This window comes from Onychostruthus taczanowskii, unplaced genomic scaffold (genome assembly GCF_017590055.1).
Source record: "Onychostruthus taczanowskii isolate IOZ18803 unplaced genomic scaffold, ASM1759005v1 scaffold3, whole genome shotgun sequence".
Classification (NCBI taxonomy): domain Eukaryota; kingdom Metazoa; phylum Chordata; class Aves; order Passeriformes; family Passeridae; genus Onychostruthus; species Onychostruthus taczanowskii.
In genome coordinates this window covers 19,324,343-19,351,662 of record NW_024500349.1, presented here as the reverse complement: position 1 = coordinate 19,351,662, position 27,320 = coordinate 19,324,343, and the positions used below count along the sequence as shown (strand labels likewise).

The window sequence follows — 27,320 nt, the reverse complement described above, 5'->3', positions numbered from 1 at the left end:
GGGGGCGGCGCTGGCGGCGGCCGCTGCGGGCCCGCCCGCATGGAGCCCGCGCCGGGGGAGCCGGCGGCCGCCCGGATGGTGGCGTAGGGCCCGCACTGCCGGCCCCGCAGCATGGCGAGCTGCCTGCCGCCCTGCGTGATCGACGGCGGCACGGGGTGAGTGCGGGCAGGGGAGACCGGCTGCCGGTGCCCGTGCTGGGGACGGGGGGGGTGTCTCCGCGCCGCGCCCCTCCGCCGCCTCCCGCTGCCGGCGAGCGCACTTCGCACGGGGCCGCGCTGCTGCCGTGTGTCCCGGTGGCCTCTCGGCTTGCTAAGGGCTTCTCTCCCCTCCGGCCTTCAGCGGGCTGGTGCCCATCGCTCTCGTCCTCCCTCTGCCCCTCCTGCCCTTCCATCCCGCCCGAGCGCGGAGCGGGGCAGCCCTGCCGCGTCCCCGCCGTGCGTGTTTCTGTGTGCCCTCTTCGCCTCTCGGGACCCGCTTTCGTTTGTGTGCTCTGGCTGTGAAGCACTGCATGATGCAAGTGCTAAAATTGGGGACGGCTGGTTTCAGAAGGGGAGAGGAGCCAGGAGCCCGCACTGGGAGCGGTGCAGGGGCGATAGCTGGGAAGGCTCACGGAGGTGCCCGAGCCGGGGGCAGTCCTGTCGGTGCCGTGCCCGGACACAGAGCCCGGCGAGCCCGGCGAGCCCAGCTCCCCGCCCCGGGCCGCTCTCAATGCGGGCTCCTGCCTCCTCTCCCCGCTTGGAACCAGCCGTCCCCAATTTCAGCATTTTCGGCTGAGGTGGGAGCTCGCTGCCTTGCTCCGGTGATGCGCTCGGTCATTGGGTCACCCCTTCACCTTTCTCTCATCGGTGTGGGGTTTATTCCATACTTAACCAAACCATAAGTTTTGTAACTCAAGTCTTTGAGGGCAGGAGTGACTCTGAATTTCAGAGGCTGTGTTTGGGAGGCGTTTCAGGAGCGGCTCTGTCCTACCTCTGTGCTAGAGAAGACCTGAATGGATATTCAGCATCCAGTCCTGCTGTGCCTTAGCGGGGGTGGTATCAGAGGGGGCTGTAATTCAGCTGTAATACTGAATTTGTGGTGTGCTTTTGCTAATTAATACCTTTCCTTTGGCCCGACAGTTACAGACAGCTCTGAGGAGAGAAAGTGAAGCGCCGGTCCATGAGTAACTATTCGTGCAGTAGCTTTACTTGTTAGACTCGGTCTCACTGATTGCATTAATTTAGCCTTTCTTCTGCAGGGAATTTGCAACACTATTTTTATTTCTTTAGTACTTGGAAAGAAATCTTTAAAATTTCCTGAACTGAACAATCTTTAAAAAACCAAACCCCAGACTAATCCAAAGAAATCAAGAAACCCCAATCCCAAGGTAACTGCAGGAAGCATTTTCCAGTGCTGTGGTGCCACATTACCTTCTTCTGAAAAAGTGTGTCACATTTTGACATATGTCTGTATTAAACTGTCATGAAAGTTTTAGAAGTCTTTGCCTGTTTCTACTTATACTTTAGCTTACCAGAATCCAGCTCTGTTCCCTCAGTGGGGAATACTGGAGTTGACAGCTGGAGATGTTGGAGATAGGATAGAGACCAGGTTCTACCTTGTGTCTAATTCTGCTTGATCTTTGGATACTTCTTGGTAGTTTCCCAGGTTTCTTCTATGTATTTGCTGAAGATACTGTAAGTATCTGTTCTCCACAGATCTGTTGATATTACAGGATTGCTACTTGATAGTTCAGAGAGAAATGGGAGGTCTAGGTGGATCCTTTAAAAAGGGTACAGTAGGAACTGTAAAACCCAGAAAATACGTTAAATGCCAAAGCTGCCTTTTGCAGGAGACCCCCCTTGGCTTTCAGTTTGTGCAGTAATTCCAGTGTTACACTAGCAGGAGATACTGCTGGCCAACAGTTACACAAAATAAATAAGGATAGGACGTTGCTTATTGTGCCCTTTCAAAGAAATAATAATTGAGGTAGAATTTCTAAAATCTGTTTGGTGCTTGCATGGGCAAAGCTGATGGGTTTTTGGAGGAGGGACATGTATATTGTTTTGTTTCAGGAAGAGTTTGGATAGTCCCCAAGGGATGCCCATTTGCTTTTCAATACTTCCAAGTGATCTTGATTCACAGGAGACAACATGATATCTCTGCTCATGGGACTTGTGCTTGACTATGTTGTAGGGCACTCAAAAATTGAAGACTTTTCAGCAAGGAGACTACTGAATGTGAAATAAGTTGTCTTGCAGAATTCAGGATGAAACAAGTTTGAACAGAAGCAGCCAGAAGAAGTAGCTTGACTCATTGATACGCAGTCTCTGGAATTTTCCTCTGTGTGGGCTGAAAACCTTCTTATTGTTAGAATGAATCTGCTTTGGGTTTCCAGCTTCAAACAATTCATTCAAATTATTCATGAAAGGGTTTTCAGATGAAAAATTGGGAAGAGCATAGCAGAAAGGGAAAGGTATATGCAGACATGCACCGTGGGACATGGTGTATATAAAATACACTTTTCTACTTAAATCTCTGGTACAGAATGGGATGTTCTGTCCAGCCACTAATCCATCTTTTTTCATGTAAGGGGTTTTTTAGAAGTTTGTTAAAAGAATGGTTTTGTTGTTGTTTTGTGCATAAGGAGGCTGGCTTAATTTACTGTAATTTGCAGGCGCATGGCTCAGTCCTGTAAATGCCAGAATTCCTCAAAAAAAGTAAGAACAGGGGTGTAAAAAATACTTACAGACCTTCAGTGAGAAACATTTTTATAACAGGACAGGATAACATTCCTTTAGTCTCTTGGATTTAGTTGACTTGAATTTCATTTGCCATAAGCTGTTCACTCTTTATTCACAAATCTTGCAGAAATAGTTAATAATTTGCTATAATCTTTTCCGTTAGTATTTGCAAATGACTTGACATAATGCAATTTTGATGCACTACATCTTGATTTTCTCTGCGTGAGATTCTCCTCGTGATCAGTTTACACATTGCTGTCACTCTTTTTGTGGAGAAGGGCATGCTATTTTTAGTTTCTTAGGACTACCAGGCCTTTTTGTGTTGCTGTTTTAAATAGCTTTAGACTTCATAACTAGTTTTATTAATTGGCATTTAGCTGTGGGACATCAGAACAGTAGTAGGTGGGTGAGCAAAACAAAGGTATTAAAATACCCCTATTCAGTGTATTTGTAGATGCTGAGGAGTGCTTCTGGTTTGGGTGTATTTTATTGAAGCCATTCCTTTCTAGTAAAGAGAAAGTACTTTGGCAAAGTCTTACAGCTGAGTTTAGAGGTAAATACTTAATTTTTGGGAGAAGTGAGCTGGACTGGGTCTTAAAACTTGAAGCTTAAGGTGTTTTTGATGATGTTGCTAATTGAAGATAGCTGGAGCCTCAGAACATGCTAAGTTTTCCCTCTCTTACTATATTTCTGATGCCTAGTGAGTATTACCTCTGCTCTTCTCATGTGAGACATGTGAACAGGCATTATTGTAATTGCTGTTCTGGGTCTAAGGAGCTTGAGTTAATTAACTGATGTTTATAATCACAGGCTTCAGTCCTGCAAAGTGCTAGACTTTCTCAAGAAACCCAATGGCTCTACTGTACTCTTTATTATAGTGGCTGATGGTGCTCTTGGGTAAATTGTGCAGACAAAATAGATTTTTTTTCTTTCTATTTGATATTTTCTCCTTCATGTCTTCTTCATTCCCATCCCTTGATTTCAAAAGTGCTTTTCCAAATCTTCATGAAGAACTCGTGTTGCAAGTTCCTCAGACATGGCTGTAATAATGATAATAGAGTCTGCTGTGGCAGCCTGGCATCACAGGTGTTCTGGCAGCAGTAGCCTGGTTATTCAGCCTCTTAGCTGTCAGGGAAAGTGTTCTATTTACAGAGGCTATTTGTTTGTTTACAGGACTTTCTCAAAGCATTCTGCTATTTTTAGTCACTTCGTATTTATCTTTTCGGAGGGTTTTTGTGCAAATGTAACACATTGTTTTAAAGATGTGGACCAAAAAAGCAATAGAGAGTGATCAAATGCTAAAATAGTTGCATTTGGGCTTTGCTCTTTTGCATACTTGTGCAGAGAAAAATTGGATGTCTTGTGTTTTCAGATGGATAAAGCAACTGCTTGAGTTTGTGATTTGTTCTCCTGCTTTGGGAAGAATCTTCCTAAACACATCTCTTCTCTCTAAAGTGGTTGAGGGTGCAGCATCTGCTTCCAAGTGCAGTGCATTTGTATATCTTTGGAGTTGATTCTTGATGTAAGTTTTTCCATCTTTCCATCTTGGTGGGACCTCAGAAGAGAACAGGGTTAGGTCACCCATCCTCATGCAGATGTTTGTGAAACTGGTTTGTGTATGAACTTGTCACCTGGTCAAAGCAGTATGAAAGAGACCAAACTATTTTTAGAAATTGCTTGTTTCAACACCATGTGATTTCCAGATATTTAATACAAAATGTGTAGTCCTCCAAATCTTCTTGCATGAAATAGCCTTAGTCTATTGGATCAGTTTTCTGCTAATTTTTAGTGCAGCATCCTATATTTTGGCCTGTTTCCAGTAGGTTCCTATCTCACTGGCAACAAATTGCTGCTTTTAATGAAATTAAGTTGGAATACTGATTATCTACACATTCTGCTACAGCTGTCTCTGTAATTCTACAGATCACAAGATGTTGCATTACCATTAGTCTGCTAGGCTGTAACCCAGGAGAAAGAAAACTGTGTTTGAGATGCTTAAATATTCATTGGAGAAGGGACTGGAGACCAGGTACCCTCTGTAACTGTTAAAGTCTAGAGCCTTTCTGCTCAGTGAATATTTGAATATCATGTAGGAAAGGGAGTATTTTCTGTAGGAGGTGCTGGAAATGGGTCACCCAAACAATTTAATGTACCCTTGAGAGGTGGAATGAGTTTGGGTCCTGCTGGGCACAGCAGAGATCTGGGACCAAGTCTGCCATGGCCTGAGGCTCCTGGATAGCAAAGAGCTGCACAACTGCATCATCTGTTTTCCTTCTCTTCCTGCATGGTCTTGGGAGAAATTTTGAGTTTCCCTTGTACTTGGTTTTGTCAAAAATACCTGAAATGTGTCTGCTTGTTCCAGTCTGTCTCTCGTTTGATCCTAAGTAGATTTTTTTTAACAGATTTTGTTTTTCTGCTTATTTGCTTCACCATTGAGCTGAGAATTTAGTTATTCTCTTTGTTTCAGTATTAGTCTTTCATGGATTAATGACATGCAATAGAAATCTTTCCATATGTTACCTTCTGTGAGATTAATTCTTTGGAGAGAATTTATTTCATTATACTTGAGAAATAAACTTATTTGGTAGTTTTTTAGTTGGAGAATTAACCCAGGTTAAAAATGAATCTGTAAAATACTGAGCTGTAAGGGTTTGGTAACTTTACAAGTTACCCTGGCAGGGGGATCTGATCCATTCTGGAGAGGGAAGGTGAAGCTCTTGCAGACTGGTAGCCCAAATTGACTTTTAGAGAGTGTTTTCTTTTTTTAATGCTGTGAGTGGGTGTGAGTTTAGCATGTGTGTTGAGGGGGAAAAGATGGCAAACTGAACTCACCTCTTGGCCAGACTTTAGTCTAAGGAATGAGTTCTGGTTAGGCTGCAGAAACCTTTTAGTTTATTCATGCACACAGATATATAAAAATTGTATGAAAAGTATATATATTTTTTACATGTATGTGTATGTAAATATTGTCTTTGGGTTTTGTCACTGAGGCTTGAAAGGCTCTTTTTTGTGGTGTTTCTGGCTAATTGTCATTTCTAAGTCTTGAAACTAGGTCTTTTAAACAAATAAAAATGTTTTCCTTGGTTTTAATTATGTTCATTTAGCCATGATTCATTTCAGAGAGAGAAATAAGAGGAAGTGGCCTGTACTGGTCTTAAATCCCAGTGGAACTCCTGTTGTTGCTTGTTATGTTTTAACAATATTCCCTAGGTCGGCTTCATTCTAAAATGTGAGGAATCTATGCAATAATAATCATAAAAAGAACTTCACTAGTAATGTCCTCCTTTACAGTCAGTCTAATTTAACGTCCTGATTATGTTTTTCTGAGAGCCACAGCAAGTGTGCATAAACAATTTGGGTTAGACTGAAAGCATATGTCTATAATGATGATTAAAAAACCCAACAAACCCTTGCCTGCAAAACACAGTCCTTGTCTTTTTAGCCTTGGGGGAATGGCTTTTTAACTATTGTTTGAAGTCTCTTGAAGCTATAGCTTTGAAGAGAAGTTGAAATATAAATATTTAAGTCCAAGGTCATTGATAATTCAATTTGTATTAATTCCTTTATCCAAGAAAACTGTGATCCTTAATAAGTATTTTTATACCAAATACTCTGTAAAGAGGAACCTACTTTTCAAGCTGCTAATGAAGATGCAAACCTCTGCTTTGGCCATTGCATAATATTATTTGCAAATATTGAGAGTAGGATGCAGACAAAGACTTCAAATTCACTCTAGGACCTAGACTGGGATTGGTCTAATATAAGAATATCATGCCTTTATGTTTTTTTGTGTAAAAATTACGTGAACAATGCTGATTCGCTCAAATCCTGCTGCTGCTGTACTTCTGTTTGAAGCTGATGGCAGTACTCAAGAATTACATCAGTCTCTGCAAGCATTCAATCAATTTAGTTGGGTTGGTTTTTCTTTTAACAGTTTCTGATGTGGGTTTTGTTGTCATTATGGTTTTTTTTTCTTCCCCCCCCCTCCCCAGGAAATAGAGCTGTTTTTCTTAGTCTGGGATGTTAATTATTTCTAGTTGCTAAAGACCCGGAGTAGCTTGCAGCCACTAACACCTGTAGAAATTCTTAAGTTTTAGGTGAAAATTTCTTTACTTTTTTTTCCCCTGCTTCTTTCCTCTCAAGCCTTCCATTGTTAAAATAGATCTTATATGTATATTGAAAGAATTGATCAATGCTTTGTACCATCTGCTGCCCATTTCTAAAGCATTTCATCAGTGCAGGCTTGCTTTGGTGTAGTATTTGCCTTTTATCACACACAGATAATATACCTGTGACAAAGTGAGTGGTTTGTTCAAGGCCTGAAAGGGAATTGTATCAGGATTGTAGGGTTGTCTCCTGTGGTTTACTTGTGACACTGTATGGTTTCTTTTTTTCCTGTATTTGTTATGTTTAAACAACTATGTCAAGTCTGTAGATCTCTTTGGTCATGGTAACTGAAGGGTAAAATTTGCACAGCCCTAATTTTTCCCAAAGGGTGCAATGTGACCTGCCTGTCCTTTGTCATAGCTGGTCAACAAGATGGAAAAAATAAGAATTGAGTTTTCAGACTTGATAGTTCTGAATAACACTAGCAAACTTTGTAAGCTGAAGTTGTCTGAAAAATAAATTAACACCTAAAGTATTTACCTCAAGTAAAAAACTTTGGGTTTTGTTTTCAGCCGGATGATACTTGAAAGCATAACCCAGAAAATGTGGACATGGCATGTGATGCATGTTTCACCTTCACTTCAAGAAGTGGAATGAATTGAAAGTATTTTTTTCTTCATGTTTTTGCATCGAAGTGCATCTAATGACCTCTAATGACCTGGTGATCTTTTCTTTCCCCTAGGTATACAAAGCTTGGCTATGCAGGAAATACAGAACCTCAGTTCATTATCCCATCATGTGAGTTGATTTTTTTTGTCCCTCCAAATTGTAACATACACTGCTGTTACTAGCACTTTGAGGATTAAATGACATGCTTCCAACTCCCAACTCAGCCCTCATAGTCCCGTGTCCATCTGGGAAGTGATATTCACCCTGTTAGCATCCTTGGCTGGAGTGTAGCTAAACAGAGCTCCTTGTCTGCAGTTAGCTAGGACTGTTGCTCATTAAACCAGCTCTTGGTTGCTATGACAAAGATGAAGAGAACTCCAGTCCAATTTCCTTTTTATCTCCATTATTTTTTGGCCAGGACTCTTGAGTAGACAGACTGTAATTTACCTCCTGTCTACCTGACACCATGGTTACAGCCTGGATAATCTGGGGGAAGGCTCCCAATCAAATTAAGTACTAAAGTGCAGGTGGTGTCTGCCTTATTTACATTGTCTGGGACTGTAGACAGTTTAATATTCAAAAAAGTTGTTCCTATTAGAAAATACTCCTTTTGGGTGTGTGTTTACCAATTAAAATGTTCTTGCACATTTAAAATGCTTTTGTTGAACAGATTTACTCTTTAATTTTTGTGTGTGTGTTAAACTTGTTTAAAATGTTATACTTTTCTGGTGTTCTTGATTTTAATTGACATCTTAATAGTTTTTCTGAAATGCTGTGTGTATATATATAAATAGTAGTTCTGTGTATTTACATCTATAATGGCATCTGTTACTTCCATTTATGTTAAACACTCCTTTTTACTTTTTGTAAACCTTTGCCAATTAACTCCTTATTAATGCATTAGACTACCTAGACTCATGGGAGAAAGTATGAAGATAAGGAAGTTATAAAGGTAATTGGTGGCCAGAGAAGTGAAGGGGACACAGTTCTTCACCAGGTGTAGCTGCAGTACTGCTTACAGACTCACTATTTTAAGTGTTGTAATATTTGAAACCTAAACCACCGGTAAACATTTAAATGTCTTGTGTTAAAGAAGTGAGATAGCAGGGGTTTCCTGTGAATTTGCTATAACTCCTGTTTTATACAGCTGTAAACCTGTTGGGGGATATATGTTTTTCCAAAATAATTGCTCACCTGTGAGTCATTTTTGGTGCTAGTAGGATTTGGTGTGTTTGTGGATGATGCCTGCCTACTCTGTATTTTCTGCTGTATGTTATTTAGACCCTGATTATGACCTATTAAAAGAAAACTATATAAATAAGGTAACATTTTAGCAGTACTTCATTCCATTTTTATTTTTAGCTTGCCCCAGATTTGATTTTTGCTGTCTCATCTTCTTGCCTACAGCAGCCATCATCTAATAATTTCAGTGATAGTTGAAGGCTGCTAATGGGAAGCATAAGTGTCTCCAGAGGTTTCTCTGTAGCCCTGCAAATTGATTTCTCCCCTCCCTCTTTCCTCTTTTCTCACCAACCAGGATAATGACTCAAATACTTATTTTTGAATACACAGTTTATTTTCTTCTTCTCCTGTGCTCATCCTCTTTATTTTAGAGTTGGAACTCGGAAAATCATGTTGTTTCCAGGAATGCTGCACTTGTACAGGTTTAGTGACTGCTGTAGTGTGTAACAAAATGCATTTTCAGTATTTTCTGTGAATTACTAGTACAATAATGAGGAATGGATGACCAGAATCCTGCAGGATGCAGTGAGAATGAATTTGGCTCTATGGGCTTGTTAGTAGATCACTTACACGATTTCTACTTTTTATATCCCAATTTTTATTTTTGGAAAAGAATCCTTAAGTAAATAAACATTCATTGCTTGGCATTTAGCTGTTTTAATTTTGTTTTGATTTGTTTTTTGGGTTTATTTGCAGGTATTGCAATCCGAGAGTCAGCCAAAGTGGGGGACCAGGCTCAGAGGAGGGTAATGAAAGGTGTTGATGATCTGGACTTTTTCATAGGAGATGAAGCCATAGATAAACCTACCTATGCTACAAAGGTGAGCATTCAGGAGACTTTGACAGCCTTTTCCAAGTCTCACATTTTTATGATAAAATGTTCTAGGACTTCTGGATAGCCATTCAAAACACGTTTTCATTTTTTGTGAATTTTTTATTGCTTTTTAAGAACTTCACAATTTTGTTCATGGCTTTACCCTTTTTTAGATATCTGTTTTACTAGTGCTGTCTTGTGTGGTTGGTGTTTGTGTAAATATTCATTGATACAGTGCAGCTGTTCAGTTTTCAAAATTCTGAGTTATTAAAATAGTCATATACACTGAATATTTAAATTCTTGCTAAAAGTGTACCCTTTTAACATGGCATACAAACTGGGAAATGTGTTGGATACTTTTGCTTCAGGGAGAGTCACAATTGTTTTGTGAAGGGCTGTCTTCAATGCAGCTTTTCTGTGAATCATATTTTCCATACCCTAGTAAAGGACTTCTTGTACTTGTAAGCGTTACTGGCTTATGAACTACGTGGAAAAAAATCATATTTTATACATCCTTCTGTGTTACTTAAATGTCAGCTGTGTTCTTAATGTTGAACAAAATGTAAACATCATCCCTGCCAGCAATTTTAGGTGAAAAATATATAGCCTATATGGTCTTTATTTCTTTTTATAATATGGAAAGCCATATTGAAGCCAAGTATGCTTCTCAACTTTTTAAGTGATAAAATTTATACAGAAAGAGGTTAAAACACAGTTCTGCAACAGACTAACAGGAATAGAGTCTGGATTCTGGCTGCAAGTCCTGCAAGGTAGAATTGGGCTTGGGAGCAGGAGGCAAATTTGAATTGTGCCTCTGGATTAAAGTCAGGATGGAGGGTTTGATGAGATTCCTGTGAGATGAGGTGTCAGACTGTTCCTGTGGCTGGGTTTCTTTGTCCTTGCATGATCCAGTGCTGATCTTCTGCTGTTGCAGTGGCCTATCCGACATGGAATTGTTGAGGACTGGGACCTCATGGAGAGGTTCATGGAACAAGTCATTTTTAAGTACCTTCGAGCTGAGCCTGAGGATCACTATTTTTTAATGGTGAGTTAATGAGGCCTGGTAAGGAAATAGTTTTGTAATAGGAAAGCCAAATACCATTCCAAGCACAAGTAGCTCTGCTGGAGGATTTTTCTCTGTATATCTTATTTCTCTAGCAATGACAGGGTTTGTGTTGGGAGGAGAAAACTAATATTTAAAGCTGCATTATAACTATATTCTGTTAATTTTGTGATGCATGCTACTGAAGGTCAGCTGTTGCTTTTGAAAAGCTTCAAACACTGTTTAAATTCTGTTTGTTTTTTTTTTATTTTGGGTGCACTGAGGATTTTAAAGGTTTGATTACCAAAAGTTTGATTAGCATTGTACCGAACTAATCAAGGCAGGATCTTATCAAGGTGATTTTTCAAAACTCTTTGTTTTTGCAGACAGAGCCTCCACTGAACACACCAGAAAACAGAGAATATCTTGCAGAAATCATGTTTGAATCATTTAACATCCCAGGACTTTACATTGCTGTGCAGGTGAACAAAGTGAATGCGTTCTTCTAAAGTAGAAAACAACCGCGGTGTTTTGGTCTTTCGTAGGCACGTGTGTAAAATGTTTGAAACAGTACTTTTTGGGAGTGTAAATTAGAACACTCTGCCTGCTTCTAAATATAAACTCTCTGTGCTGTAGGCAGTGTTGGCCTTAGCTGCCTCCTGGACGTCACGGCAGGTTGGGGAGCGGACTCTGACTGGAATTGTCATCGACAGTGGTGACGGAGTGACCCACGTGATCCCCGTGGTAAGGAGCAGGATGCACTTTGAAATCAGCCCTGCTTTGGACAGGCTTTGGTTACTATAAATTTAAATAAGAAGTGTCAAATGAAACCGTATTTTTAAATTTTTCGTGTTGTCTGGGACTTCTTTCCTTGCAAAAGTGTGTTTTTCAGTATGTATTAATTCAGCTTGCAGACTACAGGAAAGTCACAGTTAGGAACCATCAATCCAGCTTTTAAAAGGCTATTTCTGTGTAAAACCTATTTCTGTTATTGTGATGCCTCAGTTCTCTTAAATATCAATTATTATCATGGGTTTATGCCAAGTGTCTGACAAGGAATGTCCTAATATGAGTTGTGGCTCTGAATTAAAGAGGCACCCTGCATTTTGACTGTTTAATATATGTGGTAATGTGTGCTTTTTATATGAATTATTGTATTTTATTGTTTCCACTCTGCTTATGTAGAAACAACTACAAATTTATATAAGTACCTGTTGGTATACACAATCAATTTTATCAGTTTAGTTATGTGAGGATGTTAAAAATACAGAGATATCTGTGCATACTGACAACATTGATGACATTTTGTGTATTTTTGGACCATACTGTGTCCTTGAATGATCAGGTATATTAGAAATGAAAATTTGATTCCCTTTAACTTCATCTTGCATTTTGGTGTTAACTTGATCTTCTCAGTGTTTTGTCATATGGGCAGTGCTGAGAACAAGGAGCATTTACTGAGTGAAACTCTGAAAAGTGTAAAAAAAAAGCAAGGGAAGAAATAATGTGGCTCAGCAATATCACTGTTTTCAGTAAATACGTCCTAAAAAAATTCAGCAAGTAGATTTCTTAATTTTATTGTGCTTATTGTAAGATCCTAGTGAAACTCTGAAAAGTGTAAAAAAAAAAAAAAAGCAAGGGAAAAAATAATGTGGCTCAGCAGTATCACTGTTTTCAGTAAATACATCCTAAAAAAAATTCAGCAAGTAGATTTCTTATTTTTGTTGTGCTTTTTGTAAGATCCTGTTTCTGTTTGAGTTTTCTATTCCTTTGTGATTTTTCTTGTCGGAGAAATTTAATTTTATACTTTCTTCCTATGAATTTTTCACTCTCAAACAGAATACAGGTAGTTTATTTATATTACTTTTCTGATGATACCATAAAGGAACCATCAGATCTGACTAATAGGTACAGATATGACTGGTATGTTTATCACTTGTATGTCTATTAGATAATCATTATCTGTTTAGATGTGGTAATCAAGGTCTTTAAATAAAAATCATACCCACTTTGCAATGGAGTGCACATTTTTACAGTGATTTTGAAGTTTCAAGAGTTTACTTTTAATAGAAAATCAGAGTATTATAAAAATGAATGTTAATTATTGGTACACAGTAAGTTTTCCCCTTAAATATGTCTTTTCCTCTCCTCCTACATAGGCAGAAGGCTATGTCATTGGAAGTTGCATCAAACATATTCCTATTGCAGGTAGAGATATTACTTACTTTATTCAACAGCTTCTAAGGGAAAGGGAGGTAGGAATTCCTCCTGAACAATCTCTGGAGACAGCAAAAGCCATAAAGGTACATCCTCCTTTATCTCTTAATAAATACATAGTAAATCTCCGTGAGCTAATTTTTTTGGCTCTAGCAAGTTGCCAGTGGCTCTCTTAAAAATGCAGATGTAGGCAGTGTATTATAATTACACCAGCTTCTGGTGGTTTATCCAGTCAAGTGTGGGGGAAGGAGAAAGAGGAAGAAAATATTCATGCTAGGCTGTTTGGAGTGAGTATGTTCCACAGCTTAAATCAGCATTTCAACTTTTTAAACTTTGTTTAAAATTTGCTTTGTAATAGAACTTAAAAAAAAAATAGGGTGATTGTGTAGGCTCTTGCAGTGAAAGCTTGCCCTTGAAATTGTTTTCATTTTGGGAGAGGCAGATGTGGCTGAATCAGCGTGTGCAGCCCTTTGGGAGCAAATGGGCCCCGTGCCTGGTGGGGCTGAGGCTCCAGTAGTGATTTGGGTGAGAAAGTCCCTTGAGCAGCTCCATCTGTAAAAATGTTCTTTTATTTATTTTTTTTTTCCTGATTGTGTTGCACTTGAATTGCACTGATGTACTAATGATTTCAGCTATTTTTAACACCTGGTGTTTCTTACCAGGAGAAATACTGTTACATTTGCCCTGACATAGTGAAGGAATTTGCCAAGTACGACGGGGACTCTCGCAGGTGGATCAAACAATACACGGGCATCAACGCCATCAACAAAACCAAGTTTGTTATTGATGTTGGTTACGAGAGGTTCCTGGGGCCAGAAATCTTCTTCCATCCCGAGGTAAGAGCAGGGAATAGCCGTGCTCAGTTGTGCCATTCCCGGTGCCTGGGCGCCATCCCGTGGCAGTGAGGGACCACTGAGTCTCCTGAACACGAGCCAGGTGCACTCACAGGTAACGTCAGCACAGCAGAAAAGTGGTTTTGTGGTGTCCACTCTAACATCTTGTTCTGTTCCTCTAAAGGCAATCTGAACTTGAGAGGAAACTCTTTCATTTCACAGTTTTTGTATAGCATTTTCTTCTTTCAGCATCACTTTAAACAAGTCTGCCTTTATACTTTGTATGCTGCCAATCCCTTTGGCCACTACTAAGCATGGCATTGATGATATTCTAAATATTGGATGCAGAATTTTGATACTGAGTCGGTTTGTAAGGCATGGATGATATATTTGTCCTTGAAGGAAGTCTATTGAAATCTCTCTTGGTGTGGTCATACGTAGTATGTACAGTTCTGGGAAAGATTACCTCACCTCTCTGATTTCTGATAGTTCAGTTTAAGGGAGTTTCAGGATATTGTTGAGAGGAAGGAGTCCGGTTTTAATACAGGTCCTCTCCATTCCTGCACACTTACTTGAACTAATTCAGGCACCCATAGTCTGTAATACTGTTAAAAACTTTTATAAAAATCCATATCAACACTGGTGAAGTTTCCCTTTTTCTACCCTCCTCCTTGGAGGAATATTAAAAAGCTTCTCTCTGCCACCTTTTGTCTGAATTCCAGCCTTAATCTTCTGTGGTCAGTTTGTAGCCATCTGATCTTCTGCCAGTATTAAATCTCTGAGCTAAATAGTTTTTCTTCCCTGCTGTATACCAGTGTGATTGAACAGAGAAGCACTGAATCCCATGTCAGACATAATTTCAAGAGTTTCTTTTTCCATAGTCTCTAAAAAGACTTGGGAATGGAATAAAGAACCAATTTCCATTTTTTTTCATTTCTTGGTAGTTTCTTGACTCTGTATTGAAAAAACCACCCCAAACCTGAATTGATTTCCTAGACAAGAAAAACATAATAGATGATGTGTACTGCATCCAAAGAGAATTTCTTCTTGTGTTTCATTAACTCCTCACTTGAAAGTGTAGCAGCTTAGCTAGGTAAAAAGTGCCTTTGGTAAAGCTGTCTTGTAATCTTTTCGTATTTTCAGTTTACAGAATTTGTTCTGAAGTCTTTAATACTCCTGAATTTAGGTCTTGGGGTTTGTGGCTATCCAGATTATTTCTCTGCTTTTTAAATTAGAGATTTTATTCACTGTTCTCCAAACATATCATATTGGCTGGCAGACTGCAATTTTACATTCAGTTCTCTTGTTCCTATTCTGGGATGGTGTTATACCCCACCTCTCATTTCTACTTATTCCTTTTTCCCTGCTGTTTTATCAATATCTTTATGGAGAGCTCAGGAGTTTTCAGGCTGTATTTCATTCAGATGAAAACTTGGTGTGCAGCAGCTTCTCTTTTGGTTTATGTGGCTTTGTGTTTTTGCTTCTTGCATGATTAATTCTTACTGTGGAAGTTAGTTTGAATTCTTGGGAAGTGCCCCCACCATTCTTAGAGCTCCTGAGCTCCAAGCCTTTGCTAATTTTCTCTCAGTTCAGTGTATATTTGCTGTGCTTGACTGTTATTTGTTCATCCATGTAGATACCTCATCTTGTTTTGAATTTAAATCCCACATACTTCTACACAAAAACTTATATCTGCAATAATATATTATATTATATATATATATATTGGCAATTGATTTAATGTTTTAGAGTTTAACCTCTGAAAGCAAAAAAACATGGGCTATTACCAGTTCTTTACTTTAAAGCTTATGTTAAGTTTTAAGTGGAAAATTTCCACTAGACTGTTTTCTGGCATTAGCAACTCTTGACTCTCTAGTTTTATAAATGCAGAAATTTACATCAGCATTGTGTTCATGTTTGCATTGATGGGGACTTTCACTCAAAATCTTAGACTATTTGTGCTTTTTTGAACATTAGATACTTCCTGGCCTTGGGAAAAAAAAGTAGAACTTTTTGATGGGAATTTAACTGAAGTATTTTAGTAGCATTAAAATGTTTCTGCAGGGAAACATTCTGATTTGCTGGTGTTTTTAATCTCACTTGAAAGGAAAGGCAGGACCACAGTGAGTGGTAACAGTGTGTTTAATACTGCAGGGAAACTCAAACTCATCTTGAGGCAATAAAAGTGCATAGTGCATAAATTGTAAACAATGAATTTCTGACCAAGGAAGAGAATCTGAGTTTCTTAGCAGAAAAAAGAAATTCTCATTTCCCTTGCAGAGAAGTGTTTGTTTTAATGTACAATAAGTGATGGGCAGGACTTGAAACTCCCACTCATCCCCTATTATAAAGTCTCTCCACAGCCTTATTTCTGCTTTTTTTATTTCTCTGTTCTTTGGATGAAAAATCTAATGCCTGTTCTGTTTCATTTTAGTTTGCTAACCCTGATTTCATGGAATCCATTTCGGATGTAGTGGATGAAGTCATACAGAGCTGTCCCATCGATGTCCGGCGGCCGTTGTATAAGGTATGGCCTTTCTCTTGTAGGATTCATCTCGTTTATTTGAGGAATAAATACCAGCATCATGGTCAGAAGCATGTGCATGGCTACCACTTCCTCTGCAATGAGAAGTGTGAACTTTGAGTAGAAATTAAACAAAGTGCCACTTCTGAATGCCACTAGATATTTGCTGCTTTTTTAGTTTTGAAAGAAAAGTTTCTGGAAAGGCTCAATACATAGGTAAGTATTGTCACTGAGGAGCTGTGGCAGAGGGATGTTATTTGTAATGTGAATTCTTATGCATGAAGGACTTCTAATTTTGCCCATTTTAAGGCTTATACTTATGTGGTCTTACCCCTCTCACTGCCCTCCTTTTCCTGCTTTATTAAGTAGTGGTTTCCAATATTTTTTTTCATAGTCTTGTACCATTGTACTTGTCTTGCCCATTGTCTGCAGTTTAGTCAGTACTGCATCACTTATAAAGTACATGAAAACTGAAAATATTTTAGGAGAGAACAATTAGGGCAACTTAAACCTGCTTAAACCCGGGTGTAGTCCAGGGAGTACTTCCAGTTCCTGATTGTTTAAGGAGTGAAAAGTAAGGTACTGACATGCATAGTCCATGGCAAGCTTTGTCTGTATTGGCAGCACATCCCGCATCCCATAGTTCCCTTTTTTCAGTTTGTGCAGGAGCAGCACAATTTTGGAAATAACAGCACAAAGCTATAGCATGGAGAGATTTGTCTGCTCGTGTAAAAGGTGGTAATGTTACTGATTAATACTTAATGAGTATTAAGTTCCACCTAAGTCATGTCTCAGGATAATTTGTAACTATTGACATTTCACAGTCTCTCCTTGCCTGATAAACACTCTCTGTAATCTCGAATGAGATGTAGCACTGCAGAGCAGGTCTGTGGGGCAGGTTGAAAGGGGAAGTTGAGCTATTTAACAGATTAATATGTCAGTTCTGCAGTAGATGTCAGTTCTGCAGTTCAGGCTTAGGTAGCAACAGAGTTTAGGAACCCCTTAATGTGTGGTTGTGCTTAGGGGTCTCTGCTTTTTATCTGAAGACCAGAGTTTCCTCAGAGCAACAGATTCTCTGCTTGGTAGGGTAGAGTTTGGTGCTGATTAGAAAGTGGTGTTTAAAATTTGAGGTTAAGTTACTTCTGCCTCATCATAGTCAGTAGACAAATAACTTTCCCTTGGCTTGCCACTGATTGAGGCTTTGTTTTTCCTTTTTCTGTTTTTCATTATACTTGCTTAATTAAAATGAAGTTTCACAATTACCCGTGCAATGTACTGAGAGATGTCAGTAGTTATTAATGGTAAAAGCAGCTATCTTCTTTAAGCAAGGTCACTTCAAAGGGATGAGCATCCCTTGTTCTTGTTGTTTAAAACAGTGTATGGATGCAGAAATATTCCACTCATGCTTTCTCTCTGAGGTTTATCAGTTTCACTTGCCCATGGTGCTGAGTGGTGGCCAGCCAAGGGTCTGTGCTTTGGAGCTGAGTTGCCATCAAATGTATTTGCATTCTTCCTCAGTGTTCCTGCAGAAAATACCTAACAAGTACCCTTATGCAGGTTTTATGTGGTGTGTAGCCTTTGAATGATGGTTGTTCCACAACCCATCTTTTGATGTCCTGTGGTATTTCTGAGTTTTACTGCCAGTATCCCTGTTTCCTAATCCGATCAACATCTCTCTCACAAGGCTCTTATCTTACCTCATGTTGATGTTTGAACCAGCAGAACCTTGATAAGACTTTAGCCAGATCTGTGACAACCCAGCCTAATGGGAAGAAAGCATCTAAGGTTTGTAAATGCTCATTGGTCAAAAGAAATTAGAAAAGTCAGAGAGTCTGAAAGTTTTATTAATGAATTACACGCTTGGCATGGAAATTGGTCTATTAGTCCCTGACCTGCTATCTAAGCACACAGCAGTAGGTTTTGGGTAAAGGGGTAGGGTGAATGCAGGAGAAGACAGGAATTAAAGAGGGAGAGATGGATTAAAGAAAGAAAGAGAGAAAAATGGAGCACCAGTCCTGGTTTCAGTGTTGATGCAGCTGCATCAGTCTGGCCAATGGCATGTCCAGTGTCCTGGGGGCAACCCTGGGCTTGGGGTGGGGGTACCTTTTTATGGAGAGGTTCCTCTGCCCCAAATATGGGATTCTTGCTTTCCATGTAAATTAGTTACCACGTGCAGTCTGTTCTTTCACGCCTTTCTGGAAATGGGTTGGAGTGCTGTAAATTAGTTACCACGTGCAGTCTGTTCTTTCTGGCCTTTCTGGAAATGGGTTGGAGGGATTTGGGGACTTTTGGTGGCAGTAATCCCACCCTGTAGTCCATGTCAGCTCCCTCCCACTCATTCCTTGTACTGTGTTGTGGTTTGTTCTCATGGACAAATGCCCTACAAGTGCCTGGGCCCCTCTTCTCCAGCCAAATCGTGTTCTTCCTCACAGTGTGTTAATACCAATAGTCCCTGGTTATTACCAGCAATTCTTGTCTGCTGTTTCCAACAGTTCTTGGTTGGCTCCACAGCAGTTTAGTTATTGGTGTTTGAGAGATACACATGAGCCCCTTATTTTCTGGGAATTGAGAGCTCAAAAGAATTCCACGTTGAACTGCTGTTTACAGGACCAGTAGAGAGTGGGCTTTAATCACATTACTTTCCCCTCCTGGCCACAATTTGAGTTGGTAAGTTTCTTTGAAAGTTCAATAACAAAAATACTGTTTCACTTGAGTTGTTATTTGGGCAAGAAAAAGGTTTCTAAGGCTGTTTGTTAAAAGACAGGTTCTCACTTAACACTTGTTAGTTCTGGGAACAGGCAGTGTTTCTGTTAAGCTCAAGAAGGGCTTAGTCCAAGTGCAGTTTGTCAGGGCTGAGGCCTAATGAGCATTTTTCAGATCCCACTGGGGCCTGGAGTGGGGGAGATGCACCCCTGAAAATCCATCCCACAACTGAAGTCAGCCTCTCTGTGTCTCCACAAGATCCTATAACCTGCAGCTGTTCCATACCAAGCACAAACATCCTTTCACACATGATGAAGCCTTTTTAAATTGTACAATGATTGCCAGCAATACACTCTCTAATTCCCATGATTACATCATCTTAATGTGATTGCTTGGAAAAACTGATTTGTGTTCTCTAACACAGAGTCGAGAGATCTGAATTGCTTGGGATGAATTGCTTTCTGCTAAAACAGGAAAAGATAGGTATGGGTTTGAAATCAGGGGACTTGCATTGAAATTTGAAGAAATGAGGTGGGCTTTGGTGAGTTTATTATTTTTTTTTCTTTCAAACGCAGAGCTTCAAAAAGTAAAATGAAATTTAAAATCAGTGCTCAAATGAAATGAGAAATGACAGAGGAGATAATTTTTGGATCTTACCATATGGATGAAACAATTTGGCATCCTGGCTACATTGATCATTCCTGTGTGTTAAATTCCACTGAAAAATGACCCATCCTGCATGCAGCTAAAAATCCTGCATTTGTGGGGCTCAGTGAGACATTCCATCACCCTTAGAGTTCTCTAGGAAGAATGGTGTATAGTTCATCTAGTTCTATTTTTTTTTTTTTGAGAATTTCTTAGCTTCCTTTTTTCTTAAAATATTGATCCACAACCTTTCCTTGTACTTACCTCATAATTATATGAATACATAGTCCAACTGATATCTTAGAAATGGAGAGAAATTACAGGAAGAGTGCAGTAGCATGATGGTGGTCTGTACAAAAATGAGACCCTTCTCCAGCTTTCAGATTCCTGTGAGCACACCAGTAAATTCTGTGTAACTGCTACACACCCAGCTTGGATCAGTGCTGAGCATCTGCTCCTGTGGTACAGCCATAGCAGATGCTGGTGTGGAATGTTTTCAGCACTAGTTGGTGTTTAAAAGTCTCTTTTCAACCTGAAAGTGCTCTGAAACTTGTCCTAACATTTGTCAGTTAGGACATGAGTTTTTGACACTTAGTGTCAAAAACCAGTCTCCTGAGTGTAGTTATAATAACTTCAGAGATGGACTAAGGGCTTTGAAAAGTTTTAAAAACTGCTTGCTATCCTAATAAACAGTATTTTTTGTTAGTAACAGGTTCAGAAACTATCACTTTTATTCCACACTCTACTTCATCTTTCTTTTTGCTTATCCAGGGTCTCTCCCCAGGTACTTCCAGAGTTAAATGAGAGCAGTATTAACAGTTCTGAGGTCCTTGCCTTCTCCCAGTACAAAGGATAGAAGTGTAGGGTCACTGACTGTCTCAGCAATTGACTTTTTTCAACTTTTCTCTGCTGTGTTTTTGGCACAAGTACCTGAAAGTAAGAATATAAGATAAATGACATCTGAAGCCAGGTAAATTGTGTCAGAAATACCTCTGAAAGGTCCTAGCCAAGCATGCTTAAGCATTCATGCTGAACATCATGCTGAATCAAATGACAACATCCTTGACCTCAAACTTCTAAGCCACCTTATCAAACTGAAAATTCTGCATGAGATGGGGGGACTGTAGGATATTGCTAAGTGTGGTGTTTTGTTGGAGATGAATTATCCAGGTTTTCCATGGAAACACGGGTGCATGGAGAGAAGATTTTGACAAATTGTCTCTTTTCCTTAGAGAAGGTGACTTCTGCAGCTGTTGTGGACCCAGATTAGTCTCTCTCAAAATGAAAGCTTAGTGAAATAGTAAAGTCAAGCTCGTTGCTATGTTTTAGATTGGGCTGCCCTTGTGTCAGTGTTCACTGAGCAAGTTATACTGCCTCAGACACGGGAGAGGTCCTGGGTGCAGGGACAGACGGGGTGCTAAAAACCCCCTGACATCACTTCTGACTTCAGTTGTGGAAAATAGAAACACCTGGTATGAGAGCAGCTCCAGCTGCACAGCATGGTGGGTAGATGGCACTGTAGGACTGGCTTTGCTGATCTGTGCTCCAGCAGCACAGAAATTCCCTGTTACTGACCCAGAGCACAGTGGGGAGGCTCTGGGGTGAGGGAAGGGTGGAGAAACTGCCAGGCCATGGCATCTGCTTGCACCATGACAGGACATGGGAAAGGGAGAGCATTCCTGCTCAATACTGCAGTATTCCTGTGGTATTTTAATGAAAGCCCCAAGAGATTAACTCTGTCGTTGTAGCACAGGAATACTGAGGAGAAGCCCTGTTTATTCCCATCACAGCTGTAAATAAATTTGTAAGATTACTCCTGCTAGTTGGTTTAACAATAGCTCAGTGCATCTGCAGGATTTTCTGGTTCCTTTTGTGTCTGAGGCGTATTTCTGCAGAATGGCACCACCATAAGTCATGCTGAAATCTCTTGCTGTGAATTGAAATGTGAAATGAATGTTACATTCATGATTTTAAGGAGAAAGAAATGATTTCTTTATTATTAGAAGTAAATGTATTTTTAAAATAGTGTTTCTCACAATAAATTTACTTCTTTGTGCTATATTTATTGTTTGGTATGAACAATATTTATCCTTACACTTTCCATACTGTGTTGGCAAATAGTGCCTTGTTTTAACCAAATTAACAGAGACATGTAGCTTAATTGATTCACTTGCTAATGAAGTACTTGGCTTCAGCTTATGAACCTTCCTGTTTTTTCCCATAATAATTTTTATTAACAGTCATATATTGATCTCATTACATGTCTCTGGTGGTCTGGTCACGTCATGTTAACTTTAATTTAGGCTGTCAGCTGGAAAGAAGGGAAAATGGGATGTGTTCTTACTTGCCAGAAAAGTAGGGGATGCTTTTCAGTTTGGTGCTGCAAAGTCTGCTGTGTCCAGCTGAGAGTGTGCTCACACCACAGTGCAGTGTGAGGATGCACAAACCAGTTCAGCACCTTGTGTTTGGTAGTGCTGAGTTCTTCAGGAGCTAATTTCCCTCTTTGGAATTTTGATGTGAGCTTGATTTAGTCAGAGATTTCTGTTGCAGGAGCTGGGTAATTTCAGGTCTCTGCAGTGTTACATTGTACGGGCATAATACCAGAAATGGTACAAGGAGAAACTCAGCACCACAGAGTTCATAAGAGAAGCAAAAGGTACAAATGAGAAGGGAGAAATTTCTTGCCAGCCCTTTGAGGTGATCTTGATGATCTTAGAGGTCTTTTCCATCATAATGATTCTGTGATTGGTATCCACTCCCTGGTCTCCTTCCAGAAATAGCCTACTTCCATTTATTTGCTTGTTGTGGTTAACTTTTTCAGGCGTGTGGAAGGGCTTTGTCCCTCTCTGCTAAGGGAACACATTCTTTCAGAACAAGTTGAATGTTCAGCTATTTAGCTATAAAAGTGAAACCAGCTGGAGGTTCTTTCCATCAGCAGGTATGATAATTGGTGTTAGCTGAGAAACATGTGGGCTGCTTGGAGCTCTTAAACCAGCTGAAGTGTGTTTGAGCAGAGTAAGATCAGAAGAAGTCTTCTTTAAAGGAATCAGCTGGAAATAGATACTTAAAGCCTAACTTCTTTGATGTCTTTCTCTGGGAGGCCAGAGGATTCTCTGACAAGCTGAAAACCCAAACATCACTAGTAAGCTGTCTCCACAGGTGTATTTAGCATGCTTTATTTTTATGATTTTTAAGTAGTTATTGGAATTACTCAGATTTATTCTAGAGAAGATATTTGAGAGGTCAGGGTGGAGGGAGGTGTTTGTTTTTTGGGGCTTGTTTTTGGTTAGGTGTTTTTTTTTCCAATCTGACCATTTTATCTTACTTTTATTGTGTCCTTTGTAAGTGGTGGGTGTGGTGTTTGTGGGGTTTGGAATGGATATGCATTCTGCTTCCATTTTAAGTGGGAATTACCTGGCTTCTGACCTGAGAACTTGCTGAAGGCTGAATGACAAGTCTTCTACTAAAGAGTTAGCATGGGTTTGGTCTGGCACTGACAAGAGTGCAGGGAGCAGGGGAACTGCAACTGTTTAATTAAACAACTTCTAAATGCAGTTGGTGTCACCTAGTTACTTATATCCAGAATTTTGCTTAGCCTGGCTAGTCCAGATACATGATAATGAGGTGACTCATCTTTTCAACATTTGTACCTTGGTGCTTCTGGTCTCCTTGGGCAGTGTTATTGTTGAACTGATTTTGTTGTGTAGAAGTACTTGAATAGTCATAATTTGAAGAAGATGTAACTTCTTAGCCTCTAACCCTGGAATGATAACTAGGTGTAAGGATCATCTCAGTGATGCTGCTAACTCTGTAGTTACACGAATTGGTCTTGGATGTATTGAAAAAATATTTGTGAGTTTATTCTGGAATCTATTTGTAGTGATAGCATTGTCCACTTTATGGAGTATGCTTGAAGTTTAATTTGCTTTAAATAGAATTACTGCTTTCACATTCTTTGCCAACTTCATTATCTCCAGGTAATATTTTCTGATGACATCTTTTTAATTGCTATTTCATCACTCAGGTTGGTTGTTGTCTTTTTTTGCCCATTAGCAATTTCCTTTTCCCAAGTGGAGTACATGACCACTTTGATGTAGGAGAAGATATGTTCTTGTGTATGGGGAGAGTAGGGGGAATCCTTCCTGCTGCTTTAACTTCAGGCTCAGCTGTGATTTCTGGCTCCTTTCCTCTCCTCTGTCCTCTTCTTTTCCTTTTGGAAGTGTTTCACTAATGTTATGGGGACTTGTGCTTTTTTTTCTTTAAAGCACGCTTGCCTTGTTATGCATTCTTTTATACTGCAGATAATCTGCAGTTGTGAAGAAATGACTTTTTCCTACTGTAATGGTTTTATGATGTGCAGGGATTTTTTTCCCTCATGAAAAACAAACAGCTTTCTTCTCACTTTACAAGGTACAAACAAGATTTCCCTGATTATTTGTTGCTTAAAATCCAAGCATTTCTGCATCCTGCAAGTGTGAGCACTTATTGTGCATGTCTGACTCTTCAGATCCATGTGCAGGCTGAAAGCAGTGGGTCAGGGATTCTTTCATTATATGCAGTCTTGCTCTGGAGTGTCAAAAAATGGTACTGAAATGTGTTACTGTAATCCTTGGACCTGTGTACAACTGTGTACAATGAACTCCGGATCCAAGTTCCTTGTGGACATGTGCCAAAGGCATGTGAGTGCTTCCAGCACTGTGCAAAGGCACATGGGCAGTTTTGTCATGTTAAGTTCTTTTTCCTGACCATGAATTGCATTTTTGCTGCCACTGCTGTTATGTTCTAGCGGTCCTGTTTTGAATCCCCCACCTTTGAAATTACTTCTGTGTTAGTCTGGGATGCTGGAATATTATCAGAATTTGGGATGAGAAATTCTAAAATGTCTGTTTAAAATCTAAGTACAAGTCCAGGCTAAGAGGCATTTGATTCTGCTCTGAAAACTGAGTAATACCAGACAAGCAAGGGAAGAGGCATCATACCTTCCTCTGGTCCAGTTCTCTGTGAAGGTGTGATGCCTTTTTGAAGAACTCTGGAAATTAAAAAAAGAAAATAGTGTTCTAGGTAATTTTGTAGCTATGTAATATGATGAGACTTGAGCCTTTAGTGTCAGGGCTAAAACTGCTTGCTGTGAACATCCCCAGAGAAACTTCTTGATGTAGTGTCATATTTCTGCTGCTCTGTGTATGTAGGGTACTAGCTCATGGTTTTAATGGAATCCTCCTTTCTAATAACCCATTCTACATAATGGTATTTAAAGGAGAAGAGTAGGGGAGCCGTGAAGTTCCTGTGATTTGGGGGGTGCTGAAATTGTTCTACCTGCCTTGTCAGCTTCCTAATGATGCTGAAATTCAAAGAGTCACCTCTGCAGTGTTGGCTGTTGAGAAACTTGCTTGAAGATGGATTTACAGAATGTGTTTTTAATTTCTGCACAGAATGTGGTCCTCTCAGGAGGCTCCACGATGTTCAGGGACTTTGGACGACGACTGCAAAGGGATTTGAAGAGAGTGGTGGATGCGAGACTGCGGCTCAGTGAGGAGCTCAGTGGTGGTCGGATAAAAGTGAGTGTGTGTTTCAAGTGCGTTTATTACATGACTAATGACTGAAGTCAAGTTGAAAGTTCTCTCCTCACTAGTGAAAATATGTTATAAAGTCAGTAGGATTTGTTTGTGTTGTTAAAAGCAATGGTAGCCTTGCAGTATATGACATCTTTAGGAATCTTAAAATTACTGTGAGCAGTTCAGGTTTTCCTTCTAAGAGATATGTGAGCAGTAGACAAGAGGGATTTAACTTTGTGTCCTTCATCATAGTTGTCATGAAGAGTTTTATGACTTAGTCTCCTAGGGGGAGTGTATCTGAGTAATAAGTGATGTGAATGGAGGGTTGAAGCTGTCTGGTTATGACCATGTTAAGTTTGAAAACCAACTCAGTATGAACTGTTTTCCTTAGCCCAAACCAGTGGAGGTTCAAGTGATAACACATCACATGCAGCGTTATGCAGTTTGGTTTGGAGGTTCCATGCTGGCTTCAACAGTAAGTCTTCATTAGAGTTATTTTTAATTTTTATTGTGTGTTGAATTTTGGGTATATTTGACCTGAGTACTAAATTCTAAACTTTGTCATTGTGACAGCCTAAACTGTGTCACATTCTGGAATCCTTACCCAAGTTTTATCTCAGTAAAATTTGTAAAGGGCAAATGGGGGCTTTGCTTGAGTAAGGACATCATGAGTTGACATAAAGTTTTGGTACTGTAGTTCCAATATAATGCCTTTATTCTTTAAATCAGCACTAGAGATTAGTTAGGAATTCAGGAATATAGAATCCAAATCAGCGGTCTTAAATGCAAGAGAGAAGCAAATACAGGAAAATGGGAGCAATTGTTGTCTGCCAAGTGGGATTTCTAATTGCAGTGTTCAAAAGCAGTCTTATGACCAGACAAACTTCTTGATTAGTTGTTTTCATATCCTAATATTTCTCAGTTTTTTATATTTCAAAATGTAGTACAATGTTGTAAAGCTGCAATCTACAAAAATGTCAAGATGTTTTTTATGTGTTGGTTTTTCCTACTTAGGTTCTTATGCTTTTGGGGGGATCTGTTTTATATTTTTATAGCCAGAGTTTTTCCAAGTATGTCACACCAAGAAGGACTATGAAGAGTATGGCCCTAGTATTTGTCGTCATAATCCCGTTTTTGGAGTCATGTCATAATGCTCATCCAGTGGAAGTAAGATCTCTGATACTGTGCTGGTGAAGAAACCCATGCAGTGCAGGGGAAGGCAGCAGATACTGTAAATACTGAAACAAGATGTGGTTAACTCTGAGGAATTTGGATCACCATTGTGCACTAAAGCACAGCTTACAGCCCCAAGTCATTTCAGTACGAGCCATTTCTCTGCTGACTACTCAGAGCCTTTCCTTCTTTCTTCCTAAATGTGAGGTAATTGAAAATAGGTAAGTCTCGGTTTAGGAGGTTGTGCAAATACTACTGCAACTGAATCTAGAAGAATAAGGCAGTGTTTTACTGCTTGTGGAAAGATCTAAACCTTTCCCACTTGTGCCCTGAGTTTGCAATCAAACCTTTAGCAATGGAGCACTAAATACCACATTGCCTTTAGGGGAGCTGGAATGGATACAGGTACCTGCCCGAATGGAATAGGTTGCAGGATTTGGGACAGTACTTTGTAAATGTAGGTTTTCATACCATTTTGTATTTTATGATATTGGTAGGGTGAATTGATGACTAGTTCTAAGCATGAACAGCTGTCAATGTAATGGAATGGTGTTATGCATTTCCAGGTGTGAGGCATGTATTGGATCAGTGCTGGTATATTTTTTTGGGGAAAAAAAAAGCCATGTATGATAGAAATGGATCTGTTCACGTTTGGATGATACAAAGTGATTTACAGTATTGTATGAAGTTTATTATAGCCACTGTTCCTTTGTTTTGAATTTTCTGAAGCTGTTTTTTAGGAGATGATGTTTTGTTTTGCTGTTGGTGAGTGGTGGATGACACATGGGCCTTGCACCAGTGAAATAAAAGCTGTTAACATCTTTATGAATGCTTGTGGTAGTCCTGATTTACTCCCCCACTTCACCTCATGGGGTTGGCTTTGCATTTGTACGTCAGTCTGTGTGGGATCACATACTCTGAATGTAAAGGGATGTCTGGAGATTTCTGGTACAGACTCTTGTTTAGTGCAGGGCTCTCTTCAAAATCCTCTCTGTTTGCCCAGGGCCAGTCAAGTTTCTGTTAATGGAGGTTTCTGAACACCTGGGAAAGCTGATCCATGGCTTAACTATTCTGTT

General features: G+C 39.7%; 1 protein-coding gene across 1 annotated transcript; it reads left to right on the top strand.

The window, feature by feature from the left end:
- ACTR3B (actin related protein 3B) lies at positions 1-27,069 on the top strand. The gene is made up of 12 exons (XM_041408778.1): positions 1-155; positions 7,570-7,625; positions 9,435-9,559; positions 10,487-10,597; positions 10,981-11,076; positions 11,231-11,338; positions 12,754-12,897; positions 13,474-13,647; positions 16,079-16,171; positions 24,949-25,074; positions 25,463-25,546; positions 26,127-27,069. The coding sequence occupies exons 1-12, from the start codon at positions 112-114 to the stop codon at positions 26,220-26,222; spliced, it is 1,257 nt and encodes a 418-aa protein (XP_041264712.1). The 5' UTR covers positions 1-111; the 3' UTR covers positions 26,223-27,069.
- The last annotated feature ends 251 nt before the right edge of the window (positions 27,070-27,320 follow it).

Excerpts from the sequence above, each read along its gene's own strand:
- ACTR3B (XM_041408778.1), top strand. The coding sequence starts at position 112 with ATGGCGAGCTGCCTGCCGCCCTGCGTGATCGACGGCGGCACGGG. Across the intron at positions 11,339-12,753 it reads TGACCCACGTGATCCCCGTG|GCAGAAGGCTATGTCATTGG; the intron begins GTAAGGAGCAGG and ends CCTCCTACATAG. Across the intron at positions 25,547-26,126 it reads GTTCCATGCTGGCTTCAACA|CCAGAGTTTTTCCAAGTATG; the intron begins GTAAGTCTTCAT and ends ATATTTTTATAG.